Genomic DNA, 18,926 nt, shown 5'->3' with positions numbered 1-18,926 from the left:
TTTTAGTATTCTTTGTTCTATTTCTGTGAAATATGCCATTGGAATTTTGATAGGGATTGAACTGAATTTGTAAATTGCTTTGGGTAGTATGGTCATTTTAACAATATTAGTTCTTCCAATCCATGAACACATAATATCTTTCCATTTATTTGTGTCTTCTTCAATTCTTTCACCGGCATCTTATAATTTACAGTGTACAAGTCTTTCACCTCCTTGGTTAAATTTTTTTCCCATGGGCTCTGTGGCACTTTGGACACTTTTCCAGCTTCAGCTTTTGGAAATTTTATGGAAGGTTCTGGGTCTTTCATAGGGAACTTCTCAAGAAAATTTAGGTTCCAGGTGAAATTACTGAATTTCTTTGTCATTCAACAGAGATAACATTGGCAATCACATAATTACTGAGAAGTCTTGTTTGTGTTTAGAAAATAGCTTTGAGTCCAAATTGTCCAGGATAAGGTACCAGAGAATCTTGGTTCCTTTTCCTGGATTAGGAAACACTTTGTAGAAAGGAAGGAAAAAATATCTTGGTAGGTAGCAGATTGTAATTTAGTTCAAGCAGGTTATGGTTCAAGGAGCAATATTAAAGAAATGATGATGATTTTGCCTGCCTAGAGAGGATAAAAGTCTGAAACAGTACAAGGAAGGGAAAGGAAGTTAATCAAGGTGGGGCACCCTGAAGGGGTTCATTCAAATCTGGCCTGGACTTGAACTTGTTTGGGGGAGTTCTGAAAGCCATTGGAAAGTTAAAGGTTTTTTTTTTGCCAATGCTATACTTTATATGAGTTTCTGCCTGAAAACTAGATTTTATCATAATGAAGGATTTTATTACTTCTGCTCCTTTGTTCTATTTTCCTTGATTGAAACAAAAATCATATTGTATTCAAAGTATCTATGCTTTTTCTTAAGCCACTGAGTTTTTATTGAGCACCTACTTTGAGACATCTTCTTGCTTCTCTCAGCCCAGTGTCATTTGTCTTTTCATTGATTCTAAGTGTTAATGACCAAGAAAAAAGGGAGAAAGCCAAATAACCACTAATCAATTAGATTTGCCTACTCTCGTAATTGGTAAGTAGGATATAAAAAACTGCAAGTTTTGTGAAACAATTGGATTTAACTTTGTGTCCTTTCAAGAACCTTAAAATACAGAGTCACAGCCATTAAAAGAAAAAACAATAGCTTCGAGGTAGGAAAGCAAATACTGTTTTTTTGTTGTTCTTGTTCAACCACAAATATTGATTGAGCACCTACTATATGTCAGTCACAATGTCAATCACGCTAAGCACCATGTGAGCCTCAATTTTCTCATCGGCAAAATGAAAACTTGTGCTTCTCAATAGAGAGACAATGGGCATCTTGGGCAGGACAATTCTTTGTGCAAGTCTGTCCCCTGCCCTCTAAACGACATGAACTCTACCTTGTAATTGGTTCAATCCAGTGATGCCCCCACACATTTCCAAAGGGCCCCTAGGGGCCATTTCCACCCCTGATGGAGAATCCCAGGCCTACCATCTAAGATATCAGGAGCCAGGGAAAGTGGAGAAGCCGTGTAACTGGCAGATTTTGGATGATGCCGAGTCCCAAGAAGAGCAGGTTCTGGACCATGTTTCCAGGGAACTGAGCCACACAGTGGCCCCAGGGTGACGTCAACATCCTAGGGGTTCTTGGTTTTGGCTCCTGAGTCAGAACTCCTACTCCCTATATGCAGCCATGATACAATCCAGGAACTTCGGGTTTCTGTTCCCAGCTGAGCCTGGGGTTCATTCTGAAGAAGATGAAGCAGAATGAGCGGGAGCTGCGACTGCTCATGCTGGATCCTCCTGGACGCCGGAGCCGTGAGGGTAGCAGGGGGACCCCCGTCCAGCTGGCGGTGCCAGGCACCCCGCTACCGGGCACCGGATGTGCGGCCAGCCGGCCCGTACCAACAGGAAATACTGTTTTTATCTAGCATTCTCATATATATCTTTTTCTACCATGTTTTCTATCTCTTCTTTATATATCACCTGAGCCTTTGAAGTCTTTTTTTTGGACTGGGGAAAAAACATGCCTTCCAAAGTAGAAAGGATAATACAATACTAGCTTACTTAAGAGCTGATATCATGAATGACTGATGACCCATCTAATAAAAGTTCCAGATGAGAGGGAACTCATCTGGATGTATTTGGTTTCACTATACTTTATATGATTGAGAGAATCCCAATACCAACAATGTTATTCTCCGCAATCTAACAGAAACAGCACCTAACTCTTAGGAAGGTGAGAAGGGCTTATATACAACTCTATCAGACCACAGGAAATTTCACACTTTGCTGTAAACAAGATTATCTTTTTCATCACTCTAATTTTTGTATTAATAAAACTTTAAATATAGCAGAAAAGAAGTTTCCTTAAACATAATATGAGATCACAGGGTCATATTGGTAAGGTGGTAGAAATCTTCTAAATTAAAATGTAAAGAAATAACATTATTATAAAGACATTTTGCAGAGAACAAGAAAATTAGAAATTAAAGACAGGATTACAGCTGAGAAAGCATATGTTCAGGAAATTGGTTCAATTGTTGTACTGCCTAAGAATAGAATCTATTCTTCTTAAATCATCCGCCCCATCACCATCGCTGTCACTGACACTGTACGACCACTGAGCCCTGGCTATGCATGGCATTTCCTTGAGCTCTTGAGCAGAGTTCACCTTTTAATAAAGGACAATTCCTGCTCAGATATATTGTCCCACATGGTCAGGAAACCAAAGGTTTCAGTCCAGCCAAAGACATTTCAGCAACATAAGGAGCCCTGTCTCCATTTTCACATCTAAGTAGATGCCAGAAATGTTTTGAACAATGGAACAAACACATGAAGAGCACCTCCATGAGAGGAGATATATTGAGGGAGACTACATTCACTGGGATATATGTTTAAAAATCAATTTTACGTGATGTTCATACTTTAAGAGAAAATCCATATTTGGTCTTTGTCCCAGTTTCTTGGCATAGAGGTCCTAAATCCCTTGGAAATTTTTTTTTTGTATGTTAATAAGATGACTAAGGTGGGGAAAGGTGCCTAGATAGCTTCAGGATGGGGTTGGTCACCAAGAAAACCAACCATGTGATTAGAGAGTTAAACTTTCAGCCCAGTGCCCCTGACCTTCAGGGAGGGGAGAAGAACTGGACATTGAGTTCAGTCACCAACGGCCAATGACTGAATCAATCATGCCTCCGTAATGAAACTTCCACAAAAACCCTATAATGACACATTTTGAGGAACTTCTTGGCTGGTAAACAAATTGATGTACTGGGAGGGTGACACACCTGGAGAGGGCATGGAGACTCTGTTCCTCCCAACCCCCATACCTTGCCCTATGCACCTTTTCTATTTGGCCATTCCTCAGTTGTATCCTTTATAATAAACTGGTAATCATAAGTGAAGTGTTATCCTGCGTTCTGTGAGTCTTTATAGCAACTTATCAAACCTTAGGGGGCATCATGGGAACTCCTGAATCTGCAGTCTGCTGGGACAGAAGTATGGGTAGCCTGGGCACCTCATTTACAGCTGGCATCTGAAGTGGGGGCATTCTTGGATTGAGCCCTTAATCTGTGGGAGTCTGTGCTAACTCTGGGTAGTAGCGTCAGAACTGAATTGAATTGTTGGGCACCCAGTTGGTGTCAGAGAACTGTAGAATCGGCTGGTGTCAGGAAAAAACCCACAAGAGTCGTATCTGGTATTATGTAGATTAGGGCAGTGCTCAGCTAGTGAATGTCTCTGGGGCCTTTGGGGCTTTCTCCTGCATTCCTCCTCTTCCCTTGCACCCTTCTGCACACGTTGCCCTTCATACCCTACCCCAGGCTGAGCCAAGGCACTACGTGATGAAAACTGATAGAGCTGGCAGTGGTATCTCCATTATGGATATATGCTTTTTATAGGGAACTATTTAACAAAACAATCTTTTGAGACCATTAAGAAAAAAGTGAAAGTTTAGGCTGTGCGTATCCAGGCTTATTCTGACGTTCAAGAGTCTAAGTCCCAGAGAAAAGAGCCTTTGAAACCCTATTGTGCAGAAAGAACAGCTGCTCTCTCACTCCAGGAAAGTCTCTGTCACCATATAAAAAACTAATAAAGGGTCTCAAACAGGGCAAATCCCCTTTAAAATATCAAAAGCTCTAATCAGAACAGGAAGCGGAGTCATACAACCAACAATGAAGTGCATAAGGCATAAAGGCTAGATGCAAGTTTTCGGCTGGTGGTTCAGTGCTTATAATCAGAGGTTGGGGGAAGAATTAAAGGAAAAGTGTTTTGGGGTAGATGACTGAACAGGAATGCTTATAGTCAATGTGTTGTAAAACTGAGTGTGTATTCCTCACTCTCTGTGGAGATTTGAGCATAAATTCTGATATAGTTCTATGCGTGATGACATTGTTCTTTACATCATTGCCTTTATTTGCATAAAATGGTTTTAAAGCTTTACCAAGTCCTTGTTTTTTTACTCTGGGAGAAAACGTTTCTCTGAAAAAGGAAGCCTGCATTTATTGAGGATTGGAAATGGGCTCGAATCTTTGTTTTACAGACTTTATATCATTGTAAATTAACTGTTAACACAGAGGTCAAAGGAAACTGTGATTGAACTGTGGGGTCACACTGCAGAAGGTATTTTTAATCATGAGTGGGTGACGTGTATGATGTTTTCCCCTTACTTCTACATTAGAAAATAAACTTTCAACCAGAAAGTGTGCTTCCAAGTTCCTTCAGAACTCTTCTAATTCCAATAAATAAGGATTAATGGAGCACTCTTACGTATTCATCACCAGTCAGGGATCTTCATTTTTTATTATTATTTTTATCTCATTGTTGCAGTTCAGGTTCCTGGGAAGCAGACCCTGAGATGGAACTTAGCTTTCAGGAAGTTTATTGGGGCATACCCTTGGGATCAACACCCATGGGGAAAGGGAAGAAAGCAGGATTAGGTAGAGGGAGAAGACTGGCTGCAATGCAGACACAACAAACCCCCTGCCAACACCATGGGGAGCTTTGAAGCTGGAGTGGCCCTTCAGAGTTGTCCCAACTTTTGTGGGGGGGGGGGCGGTGGTTGGGTCACTGCGCAACCATATCAGCCAGTAATTAGATACAGATACCCCCCCAACCCACCCCTGCCCAAAAAGGCCATGTCCATTAGACAGAGGCAGTTCCTGGAGAGGGTTGAGAGCTGAGGGCTGCTGGTCAGCACATTCCCAGAGCTGGGAAAATAAGTTCTTCGGTCCGGAAGATGAGCTCTTAGTGGCTCAGTGAAGGGGCCACCCAGGCGTAAATATTTAATTCAGTGGTTAACAATAGAACCATTAAACAAATGGCAATATGGCAAAACGCATACTAGTATATAACCAATACAAGCTAATGGGAGATTTAAAGTACTGAGAATTTTTATACCGAATTTCTAGAGGCTTCTTTTCTGGGTCATGGTAAAACAAACTTAATACCTTTCCAGTATCATTTCTATTAATCACGTTATTTGATTACCCTTAGGAACACTTCCCCCTCTAGAGTATGAGGAAGAGAATTAGAAACTAAGGAGTAGGAAGAAGATTCAGAAATATCTTCCCTCAAATAATATCCCTCCCCATACACTTAAATATGAAGAAATTCAATAATTTCTCCTGAAGCCTAACTTTTCTTGAGAATTCCCTATGGAAGCCCTAGAACCTTACATAAAATTTTTTCCAAAAGCAGAAGCTGGAAATGTGTCCAGGGGCCCACAGTGCCCATGGAAGGAGCAAGAGACTGAAGTCAGGTGGGTGTGGGAGGAGAGGCTGCATGCAGCAGGGGCGTTTCATGGTGGATGGGCATGGTATGGGGAGTTCAAGGGCAGCTGGGCAGTAGGGCAGAGGCAGTGCAGCTGGGTAGTTAGAAACGTGATCTGAGGAGCCAGTCTGCCTGGGTGTAAATCCTGGCTCCGACATTAACTAGCTAAGGGACCTTGGGCAAGCCACTTAAATATCTCACACGTAAAAGAAGGATTTTTTTTTACAGACATCTAAACAGAAACAGAAACCTAAAGTCACATGCTGAATTTCAGAGTGCACGTGTGGATTAATGTCCTGCTGCTGCTGTAACAAATGGAAGACAAACCTAGTGGCGTACAACACACGCTTGTTCTCTTACAGTCCTGGAGGTAAGAAACCTGAATTCAGTTTGGCTGGGCTAAAGTCAAGGTGTCAGCAGGGCTGGTTCCTTCTGGAGACTCTCAGCAAAGAATCTTGTTTCTTTGCCTATTTTAGCATCTAGAGGTCACCTGTTTTCCTTGGTTTATAGCCCCTTTTCCATCCTCAAAGCACATCTCTGCAATCTTCACCTCCATCATCACGTTGCCTTCTCCTCTTCTGCTGTCAAGTCTCCCTCTGCCTCCCTTTTACAAGGATACTTGTGACTACACTTAAGGCCCGCCTGAATAATCCAGGATAATCTCCCCCATCTCAATATCCTTAATTTAATCACGTCTGAAGAGTCCCTTTGGTCACATAAGGTAACAGGTTCTGGGGATTAGGATGTGGACATCTCTGGGGGGCCATGAGTCAGCCTACCACAATGTGTGATTAAATGAGATGGCTTCGTTCATAAGAATATCATATTTCTAACCTATCTTCTCAACAGAGTTTTGGTAATTGAAGTTATTGAATTAATTCTGTGGAAAAAATTCGTGGCGTTCCTGCAGATGCCTGCTGTGCCAGAGGTTACTAGAGCTCACTGAAGTACATACTTGTTCCTCTACGGTTCTCTACATCCTTGCACATCAGGGCAAGGCCAACAGGATATGGGCAGAAATTATATGACAGCCATTCCATGCTGGCTCTTAGAAATGGTCACCCTAATTTATTGCCTAAACTGGGAGACTGTTGAGAATAAAAGGAGAGTATATTAACCATCACAACAAATCAACAGGTATGCGCTGTGACTGCTGCAGGCAAACCTGTATCTATAGTCACCCAACTTAAAAACATCCTATGAAATCCCCTAGCCCTCTTCTCCTCCTACTTGGAGGCCGCGTAGCCCAGACAGAATAGTTACAAGTTGAAGGAGAGTTGCGTACCCCTCACTGGATTTTTATGAGAAATAAGCAAACCTTTACTGCCACTGAGGTTTGGGGTTTATTTGTTAGCACAGCATAGCCTAAGCTATCCTGGCTCAAACAGCTACGCTCTGGCAAGCTTGTTCTCCCCTTGCTATATTTCTGAATAGGGGACATTCCATCAGAGTAAGGGGTGGACTCCACTTAAAGGTCAGGTCGTTGACTCTCAGCAGCAAAGTTACAATAAGAAATGCTCTAACTGGGTACAAATGCTGAAGTTGGGTTGCCTCCTGAATGGCTGTGACTGATCTGCCTGTGGGCTTTTGACCTGAGATACTGAAATGAAAACTCCAGAGTTTGAACAATACTTGGCATTTCTTGATGCTTTTTCATGAAGGAGCTCAGCGAGCTTAACATCTGGCAACTCTAAACAGGGGGCTCTTTTTCAGAGCAAAGGCTTACAAAGAATGTGAACTGAAGTTTGCATTTTGTTCCTGGGACTTTGTTGGCTAGAGTGAAAGGCTAAGGGGCTTTGTTAGTCAGCAGCTCCCACTGCAGCAGAAACTAGAGCGCAGACCCATGAGCACGATGGGTAAGGAAACACTGCTCACACTGACTCCTTTGTTCCCATCCGTTTACATCGCAAGTATCTGCAAACAATGTGGCCAACACTGACCGGCAGTTTTTGATAGGAAGTCTAACAGAGCTTGCAATTTACAAAGCAATTTCACATAAAGTATTTCTTTTAACTCTTTTTGGTATTTCTAACTTGAGCAATCAGCCTTTGTCTGTCAATATCCATAAGAAGATGTGGAGAAGAACGGGGCAAGGAAAGAGGAGAAGGATGGAGAGGAGGAGGAGAGAGAGGAGCAGGGGTGAATCAGGTAGAGTGGGATCCACCCCTGCGCCTCAGTGAACCTTTACCCCACACTATGTGCCAGGTACCACAACAGGCACTTTTGAGCTAATGATTATTATGTGGCCAAAGTAAAATATTCAATGTTCATAAAGATTTTTTGGTCCATCAAAAGCATGATTTAGGGCTTCGCTGGTGGCGCAGTGGTTGAGAGTCCGCCTGCCGATGCAGGGGACGCGGGTTCGTGCCCCGGTCCGGGAAGATCCCACGTGCCGCAGAGCGGCTGGGCCCGTGAGCCATGGCCGCTGGGCCTGCGCATCCGGAGCCTGTGCTCCGCAACGGAAGAGGCCACAACAGTGAGAGGTCCGCGTACCGCAAAAAAAAAAAAAAAAAAAAAAAAAAAAGCATGATTTAATGGTTCTCCAGGGAATTAAGCTGAGTGAAAAAATACGAATCCCCAAGGGTTACATACTGTATGGTTCCTTCAATATAACATTCTTGAAATGATACAATTATAGAAATGGAGAAGAGATTAATAATTGTCAAGGGTCAGGGACAGAGGTGGGGTGTGAGAGGTGGGGGTGGCTATAAAAGGAGAACAGGAGGAGTCCTTGTAGGGATGAAATTGTTCTGTACCCCGACTTTATTAATGTCATTATCCTCGTTATGACACTGTACTACAGCTTTATATTATATTATATTATTATAATGTATTACATTATTATTTCTTAAAATTGCACATGGGCCTAACATCTCAAAACAGAAAGTTTAATTTAAAAAGGATGATTGAAAAATAATATTAAGACTACATCTATTAAATGTCCCTTTACTCTTTTGAAAATTAGCAAACATTCAGATAGGCCAAAAGCCACCAATGCAGAGAGTTACGAATGATCAAATGAAGAAATGACTCATTTCTCATTATTTTAAGGCAGGGAAAAATAAAGATGGCCACAATGTATTGGATGCTTACCCATGGCGTTGACAGGCACTATATCAGACGTGTCACATACTGTTTCTAATGCAATCCTACATGAGGAGAAGCTATCACCAATGGACAGATAAGGAGCTGAAGCAGAGAAGGAAAAGTGAGTAGCTCACGGTCACACCATCAATAGATGGTGGAACCAAGAATCAAATCATGTTTTGATCTGCTGAGATACGTTGCTTCCGAGACCTTCAACAGCATGTAATTGATCTGAGGTCTTTAAGGACTAATGACTTGTCCACAAGAGCAACAGTGGGGCTCCAGCGTGTGCTGAGCACTCTTCCCACCGTGCTGTGCTCTCACAGGTGGTTGAGAAAAGAACATAATGGTACCAGCTACCGAGATACAGGAGAAATAAGGGCAAAAATCTCTAATGGCTGGTGTCCAAAGTATTAACAAAGAAAGTGGGTAAATTTACACCAGTTTCTCCTTTGTGGATTTATTTAAATATAAAGAACATTGGTCTGGAGAATTTCAAAAGGCTTGTCAACTGACTGAGAAATATGAGGCCAAAATCAACATCCTCCTAAAATGAATTATAACGCCATTGTTAAGGGTCCAGATTTTTAATCAAGACAAAAACGTTTCGCAAAACGCGTGAAGTGAATGAAACTAAGCACTTGACTCAGTTTTCAGCAAGATAGAAAGCAATGTACAGATTTGCTAATAATACCCCTGCCTCTCACTTCCTTTGAAGTTATACAAAGTGACTAAACTTCAGGAAATTGTCCCCTTGATTCCGAAATACAGCTGTACCCAGAATGAAGCCAGGCTTGCTTTCTCAAGCATTGCACACACTTCTTGCCACTTTTACAGTAAATACACAATATCAGGCTCATGACTGTATTATATCCAAGGATCATTATACCCCCAAATAGCACGTCTAACAAACAGTAGTGGGGCCAGCGCTTTGAGTGCAGAGAACACAAAGGCTCTCAGCTCCTGGATGAACGAGAGCTACTTCACCTTGACACTGCTGCTGGCGGATCTCCGAGAGATGAGCACTTTGAAAACGCTATAAACGGCTTAGCCTTTTCTTAGCATTTTGAAGAGCACACTAATAGCCTAGCCTTGCTTAAGGGCTTTCTTCTTCCCTTAGCCAAATTTGACAGTCGGAAATGAACAGTGAAGCGGATGGAATCAAAGTCAGAGCTGTGTTTTAGAGGCAGTGTGGAACTGGTGTCATTCGGCATTGTCTCCAAAAGAATATAAGAATATTAAGTGGATGTCTCATGAACTTACATACAAAGGGTACTCTTCACTTGAGGACAGAATAATAATGTCTCACAGAAGAAAGATGTAAGGCTTGATGCCTGTAAAATCTATTCAGACAGCTCTTGGCTGGTACAAAAAACAACAACAACAACAACTACAACTTTCAACTGAAAGAAGTTATATTAATAGAATTAATTTTTTAGTACTTAGTAAACTACAGAATACCTTGTTCCCAATGCTATAAATGACAGTTTACAGACAGTATTGTCATTGTCACCATTTGGGAAGTTTTGTTAAAAAGAAACCAAGGGGCATAGGGTAATGTAACAAAATTAGCCAAAGGAAGTTAAATAGCCTACCCTCTAGGACTTAACAGCTTAAAGGAAGATAAATAGCCTACCTTCTAGGACTTAACAGCCCCCCCCCCGCCAAAAGTGATGTGGAAGCTATCCCACATAAATTGGGAAACATGCAACTCCATCCAACAGCCAGAAAAACTGCATAGCTTCTTTCAAAGGGAACTGAGAATCCACCTAGTTTTTCCTCTGTCCTCTGGGTATAAACACACTCAGCAACTCCATAACAGTTACCTAGTATATTTGGGGACAGCTGCTGACTAATTTAAAAAATTGGCTAAGCACAGAAGAGTGTGGCAGGACATATTTAAAGTGATGAAAGGGAAAAACCTACAACCAAGATTACTCTACCCAGCAGGGATCTCATTCATATTCGATGGAGAAATTAAAACCTTTACAGACAAGCAAAAGCTAAGAGAATTCAGCAGCACCAAACCAGCTTTACAACAAATGCCAAAGGAACTTGTCCCTGCAGGAAACACAAGAGAAGGAAAAGACCTACAATAACAAACCCAAAACAATTAAGAAAATGATAATAGGAATACACATATTGATAATTACCTTAAATGCAAATGGATTAAATGCTCCAATCAAAAGACATAGACTGGCTGAATGGATACAAAAACAAGACCTGTATATATGCTATCTACAAGAGACCCACTTCAGACCTAGGGACACATACAAAATGGAAAAAGATATTCCATGCAAATGGAAACCAAAAGAAAGCTGGAGTAGCAATTCTCATATCAGACAAAATAGACTTTAAAACAAAGACTATTACAAGGAACAAAGAAGGACACTACATAATGATCAAGGGATCAATCTAAGAAGAAGATATAACAATTACAAATATTTATGCACCCAGCATAGAAGCACCTCAATACATAAGGCAAATGCTAACAGCCATAAAAGGGGAAATCGACGGTAACACAATCATACTAAGGGACTTTAACACCCCACTTTCACCAGTGGACAGATCATATAAAATGAAAATAAATAAGGAAACACAAGCTTTAAATGACACATTAAACAAGATGGACTTCATTGATATTTATAGGACGTTCCATCCCAAAACAACAGAATACACTTTCTTCTCAAGTGTTCAGGGACCATTCTCCAGGATAGATCATATCTTGCATCACAAATCAAGCCTTGGTAAATTTATGAAAATTGAAATCATGGCAAGTATCTGTTCTGACCACAGTGCTATAAGACTAGATATCAATTACAGGAAAAACACTGTAAAAAATACAAACACATGGAGGCTAAACAACACGCTACTAAATAAGCAAGAGATCACTGAAGAAATCAAAGAGAAAATCAAAAAAAGCCAAGTAGCCTAGTGCCCCTCAAATGTATGACTTTTAAATCTCATTGTGGACCTCAATTCTTCTACTTTTTCTTGGTCAGCTCCTTGCTCATCACACTCAATGACTGTGAATATTCAAGATCTTCATCTCTCTTAGAAGATCATACCCTCAACCCTTTACCCCACTCCAGTCTTAGATGAACTTGCCTCTACTTCATAGAGAAAGTGAAAACCACTGGGTGTGAGCTGCCCCCGCTTCTCCTATCCTTCTCTCACACACTTACTCACATCCCTTCCTGCCCTTAATCTGCTGCCCCAAGACCTACAGAAAGAGGTGTATTTCCTGTTTCCAGCCCACTCTCTTAGGCCTTGCTTCATCATTTGTCCTTTTTTCTTCTAGACAGGCAAACTGCGCCCCTCCCAACTCTTTGCCCTGTGCACTGCTGCTGTCCTAACACCCGCCCTTGACTCCGTGCCTCCTGGGAGCTGCTCCTCCACCCTCTCCAGACTCCTGTCCCAAACCTTCTCAAAGATTCATCTACACTTGCAACCTTCCCTTTCTCTCCTCTCACTCCTCAACACCCTGCAGCATCTGCTCCCTCTTCTGATCAGACATGCACTGCGTGCACTTTAGTTAAAGATGCAGATCCCGGATGTGAGCGGATCTATGGTTGACTAGTGCCTCCTCTACTTACAAGCTGCAAGAGCTTGGGTGTGCTGCTACACCTCCCCATTTCTAAAATGGGGATAGTAACAGTAACCAACTGCATAGGCTTCTTGTAATGTTAAATGAGATACTGGATTTAAAACACTGGACAGTGTCTTCACATGCCATGTGCTCAATAAATATTAAAATTACTACCACTATTAGTAAGACTTGCAGTTTAATGATTATTATCATTAGTGTTTGTCAGGTACTATAGTATGTCTAGCTAAAAACCGTGAACTCAAAAAAATATCCTACTAAACTCATGGAGCCAAGAAAAGCTACTGTGAAATCTCCTCTACAATGTGCCTTTTCTCTTGGCTTAGGGTCACCTTTTCCACCTTCAAAGCAGGATCTGCTCCTAGGAATTTCCTCTCCATACTGAGTCTGTATGACTCAGATCAGTTCAATACATACATACACACATGTACACACACTACAGATATACGTAACACACACACAGATACACCTACTACACACATACACACATTAGGTAAATTCACATGTATCATGTAAGCCAATACAAAAGTATTGAATTTAGCTGAACGCAGGAACTTAAACCTATGCTGCCTTTACAGCAACAAAAGTATCTACACCAATGGTCCGTGTGCAGCTGGAAGCCACAAATTACTGATGAATGGAGTTGTAGAGAACGACTCCCCACAGGCGGTCACAGCAAGAGCGGAAAGAATATTTCCAGCGTCATGTTTGAATCCTACCTGACAACTTGGAAACTGCAATAATCTGAACCTATGTAGGCAATGAAAGGATCGCTTCATTGTTGGTGCACCAGAAAGTACACCTAACTGTCATTTACATTCTGTAACTAATCGCTAAGAACATTAGCACGTAGCACTCATTCCCTTCCTTCACTTCCTTGCTATCTCAGGTTATTTCTGTCACAAGTTGTGTGTGGCAATATTTATTTTAATTAAGAAGAGGCAATACAGGCAAAGGCAATTATAATAGATGTGTTCAGTAAGGAATTAAACTGAACAGCAAGATCTCATGCCAGTGACAAAAGAAGGCATGTGATTTTATTTAGACAAATTTTCTTCTTCTTTATTTTAACCATTTACTTCTTGGAACAAGCTTGTAAACGCCCACGCTCCATCCAGCACTATCAGGTAAGTCTTGCTCTCAGTGGAAGTGCTAGTGTGGGATTCGATTGGAGGCACCTTCTCTTGGACCAGTGATTCTTTCACGACTGTGATCTCATGTTGGGATCTTGTACCCTGACCTAATTCCTCTAGGATTCAACAATTATTTACATTACAAGCAAAGAAAAGGACTCCTGGTTTTCTCTCTCTCTTTAACACTGTTACTCTCCTTTTCTCTCAATATTTCAAAACAACTTTGGATCTTAAAAATCTGTTGAAATGAGTTGACTAGAGGATGAAGAATTCACACATGGAAGGCAGGACCGTGGTAGGGAAGATGATAATGAAGATGACATGATGAAATAGCTGATAATTATTTAACATTTATTTGCACTAGACCCTAATCCAAATACTTAACATACATTATTTACTTTAGTCCTCACACCTGTGAGGCATTGTTGGCATTATTACCCCACTCTACATATGAGAAAACTGAGGCTTAGAGAAGTTAAATGATTTGCCTCAGGTCAAACAAGATCCAAGGCTGGGATTCCAACCCAGGTCTGTCAGGGGCCAAAGCCCATTCATTAATGTTATAAATCATGTGTCTTAAAATAACAATTTTTTTCTGTGACCTATTTGTAAATCACAGTTTGTACAAAACTAGATTTAAACTTGATTTTTATTGTCAATGGTCTGCTGCAGTAATTCTACATATTTCCATAATAAAAAATTAAGTTCCTCATTTAAAAACATGGGAAAAGAACATGAATGGCCAGATGAAAAAAAAATTTTAAGCAAATATTAAACTTCAGGTATTTAAAACTAAAGAGAATTTAATTCAAGAAACAATAACCAAGTGACGTCGTGTACAAGGCACTGTAAGAATTCAAAGATTAAGATAGCACCACCCCTGCTCCCGAGAAGCTAATGATCTGGTGGGAGGGAAACAGTGTAATGTTTCAGGTCTTCACCTAAGAGAATTCTTCCCTGACCACCCATCTAAACTGTTGCCCCATCCCCTGTTATTTTCTATCACAGGGATCAGAATACTTTTTTCTGTAAAGGGCCAGATAGTAAATAATGTAAACTTTGTGGGCTATATGGTCTCTGTCAAAACTACCGAGCTCTGCTGTTGTAGCTCAAAGGCAGCTATAGACAACTGGTAAACAAATGAGCGTGGCTGTGTTCCAGTAAAACTTTATTTACAAACAGGCAGTGGGCCATAGTTCACAGGCTGCAGTTTGCCAACCCTACTCTAACATCTCACTCTGTTTTTTCCTTCATAGCACTTAACAAAATGCAGAATTATCTTGCTTATTGATTTATTTACTATTTCTCTCCAAAAACAAAAACAAAAAAACGGCAGCTCCAAGAGAGTGAGGTCCTTGTTGCTTGTTCACAGCAGGCTCTCTAGGGCCTAGAAGGGAGTTCCTGACACATAGGCAGTTCACTCTAAGTATCTGTTGATTGGCTACATGAATGAACACAATTCCACAAAAGGAGAAACACAGACTGCCAACAAAGTAGGAACTATATTTGGATTTACTATTAATAAATATAAAATACTTGAAAATGTCATTTTTCACTTGTCAGACCTACAACAGTTAGAAGAAGAGGAGGGGGACGAGAGGGAGGAAAGGGAGAAGAGGAGGAGGGAGGGAGAGAGCAGAAGAAGGAGGAGAACTAGTGTGGGTGAATACACAGGTACACTGGGCCTCTCACCTACTGCAGATGGGAGAGAAAACTGGTGCCACATTTCTGGAGGCCATTTGCAATTATATAGCAAAATGTATGTGCCCATTCAAAATGGGCAAAGGATTGAACAGACATTTCTCCAAATAAGATATAAAAATGGGCGATCAGCGATTAAATTAGTCATTAGGGAAATGCAAATCAAAATCACAATGAGATACTACTTTCCACCCATTAAGATGGCTATTATCAAAAAAGAGAAAGTAAGTGTTGGTGAGTATGTGGAGAAATTAGAACCCTCTTGCACTGTTGATGGGAATGTAAAATGGTGCAGCTGTTGGGGTTTTCTTAAAAAGTTAAACATAGAATTACCATATGATCCACCAATTACTAATTCCACTCCTAGGTGTACACCCAGATACTTGTACACCCATGGTTATAGCAGCATTATTTATAGGAGCCAAAAGGTACAAACAACTCAAATGTCCATCCACAGAAGAGTGGATAAACAAATGTGGTATATACATACAATGGGATATTATTTAGTCTTAAAAAGGAATGAAGTACTGATACATGTTAAACATGCATGAACTTTGAAAACATTGCACTAAATGAAATAAGCCAGCCACAAAAAAACCAATATTGTATGATTCCATTTATATGAGGTACCTAGAATAAGCAAATAGTAGAACTGAGATTACCAGGAGCTGGGGGAGGAGGAAATGGGGAGTTATTACTTAATGGGTACAAAGTTTCTACCTGGGATGATGAAAAAATTGTGGAGATGGATGGTGGAGATGTTTGCACAACGTTTTGAATGTACTTAATGCTACTGATGTCTACACTCAGAAATGATTAAAATTGTAAATTTTACATTATGTATATTTTACCACAATAGAAAATGTATACAGATCTTCCTTTACTTATGATGGGGTTATGTCCCAATAAATGGGTAAACTCATCAGAGGCTGAAAATATCTTAAGTCAGAAATACACTTAATATACCTAACCTACCAAACATCAGAGCTTAGCCTAGCGTACCCTAAACATGCTCAGAACACATACATTAGCCTGCAGTTGGACAAAATCATCTAACACAAAGCCAATTTTATAATAAAGTGTTGAATAGCTCATGTAATTTACTGCATACTGTACTGAAAGTTAAGAACAGAATGGCTGTCCGGGTCCCGAATGGTTGTACGTATGTGGGTTGTTTCCCCTCATGATCATGAGGGTGATGCGAGCTGCAGTTCACGGCTGCTGCCTCACATCACAAGTATTGGACTGCATATTGCTAGCCAGGGAAAAGCTCAAAATTCAAAATTTGAAGTATGGTTTCTACTGAATGTGTATTGCTTTCATAATATCATAAAGTCAAAAAAATCATAAGTTGAATCATTGTAAGTCAGGGACAATATGCATATACTTTTTACTCCAAAATCCTATTCCTAAGAATTAACTCTGAGGATGGGTGAAACAGAAGGGTGAAATACATATGTTCTAGAACCCATCAACCTCAAGATCCATGAATAAGGATCTAGTTATATAAATAGAGCCTGACATGACAAATACATGAAAGAAACTATTATGTAGGTATGAAATAAGACAGGGTAGACTTTTCACATAAAAATATCTCCACAGCATTATTGTTGAATGAAAAAAAAACAAGTTACAGAATGCTTGTGCAGTATGATCCCACTGATATAAAAATTCAAAAGTCTAACTATACATGAAAAAAATTTGAGATATTCTCCAAAATGTTAATAGTGGTTATTCCCTGAATGGTGAATTTGAGATGATTTTAAGATTATCCTCTCCACAACTCTCTGTACTAGTTGATTTTTTAACAAAGAATATTTCTAACCAAAATAACATGCTATTATAAACTAATGTTTAGCACTTTTCATATTAATTAAGGATGGTTAGGCCCTTGATACTTTCATAATAGATGTTTTCTGTATTTCCATTTCCATAGCAACAACAATACTTGTTAGAGAATCACATACAGTTTTAAAAGAGATGCATACCTCAGATAGTGGAGTTGCCTCTTCATCAGGCAAAAACAAAGATACTATTTCAGAGCAACATTCAATAATCATGTTCTAGAAATAATAAGACAATATAGTGAGGTTCATCTTATTGGTAAAATACTAGATATTTTAATTCCAAATTAGTTATTTCGTTTGTATTTTGTTACATCATTCCCTAATTCCCAGGATGAAACTTAGAGGGATTCAGAGGTCACAATCTTTTAAGCAATTAGGGTTATTTGAAAAGATACAAAATAGCCACAAACTATAAGATTCAATGACAAATAGTAAATTATTTTAGGATTCTTTCCCTGCAAAATTCACAATTAAAATTCATGTGTTAGAGAAGAACAAGTAAAGTAATTCACACCAGAATAAGATTTTGGAAGATCACTTTTCTTCTGAGAAGAGAGCCCTGGAATAAAGAGGTTCAGATCTGAGAAAGGGTTTAAGCAGAGATGAACAGCTGGGAATCGAGAAAGAAGTGGAAAGAGAAAATGAAGAAGAAGAAGAGAGAGTTGATATCATACGTGGTCTATTGCTGAGGACACTGCCGCAGCCCCTACTGTTTGGATGCAGCGTGTTTCTGTGTGGACATCTGACCCAAGAATGATCTACCTATGGGCAGGGTTGAATCAATCAGATTCTCCATCATTGTAATTTCATATAAGGAAGGACAACAGAAGAGAGTTATCATCAGGACTGGCCAGATGAGCTGAGAGGTCGCAATACGGAGTTGGAGAAGGCACCTAATGGGCTAGATGTAACATGAGTGAGCAAGAAACAGAGATAAATGAGAACTGACACCGCCTGTGGGACTGAGTGCAATCTTGGCTCCCGACTCTCCAAGTTTCACTTTCTGTGGGGCCCACTGTGTTTTGTCCCCAGTCCTTGGTTATGCACGAGCTTACTTACCATGCCCTGACAAATACTGCCTCCTTACCAAACCTACTTCATTTGAGCTAGCATAAGTAGTTTTTCTTTACTTACAACTAAAGGAGTCACGATTATAAGACTATCAGACACTATAAAACTCTTAGAGGAAAATACAGGAAGAACACTCTTTGACATAAGTCACAGCAAGATCCTTTTAGACCCACCTCCTAGAGAAATGGAAATGAAAACAAAAATAAACAAATGGGACCTAATGAAACTTAAAAGCTTTTGCATAGCAAAGGAAACCATAAACAAGATGAAACAACAACCTTCAGAATGGGAGAAAATATTTGCAAATGAAGCAACTGACAAAGGATTAATCTCCAAAATATACAAGCAGCTCATGCAGCTCAATATCAAAAAAACAAACAACCCAATCCAAAAATGGGCAGAAGACCTAAATAGACATTTCTCCAAAGAAGATATACAGAGTGCCAACAAACACATGAAAGGATGCTCAAGATCACTAATCATTAGAGACATGCAAATAAAAACCACAGTGAGGTATCACCTCACACCGGTCAGAATGGCCATCATCAAAAAATCTACAAATAATAAATGTTGGAGAGGGTGTGGAGAAAAGGGAACCCTCTTGCACTGTTGGTGGGAATGTAAATTGATACAGCCACTACGGAGAACAGTATGGAAGTTCCTTAAAAAAACTAAAAATAGAACTACCATATGA

The 18,926-nt window shown here is 40.2% G+C and overlaps 1 protein-coding gene across 1 annotated transcript in view; it reads right to left on the bottom strand.

Annotated features, from left to right (window-relative positions):
- The window catches only part of CFAP54 (cilia and flagella associated protein 54), a 295,719-nt gene that overhangs the window by 4,513 nt on the left and 272,280 nt on the right, over positions 1–18,926 (bottom strand). The window contains exon 67 of the mRNA XM_029206275.1: positions 17,303–17,377. Coding sequence (XP_029062108.1) covers positions 17,303–17,377 — 75 coding nt within the window. The remainder of the gene's footprint in view (positions 1–17,302; positions 17,378–18,926) is intronic.

Source organism: Monodon monoceros, unplaced genomic scaffold (genome assembly GCF_005190385.1).
Source record: "Monodon monoceros isolate NGI ecotype Baffin Bay Population unplaced genomic scaffold, NGI_Narwhal_1 Super_Scaffold_6, whole genome shotgun sequence".
Classification (NCBI taxonomy): domain Eukaryota; kingdom Metazoa; phylum Chordata; class Mammalia; order Artiodactyla; family Monodontidae; genus Monodon; species Monodon monoceros.
This window is presented reverse-complemented; position numbering and strand designations above follow the sequence as displayed.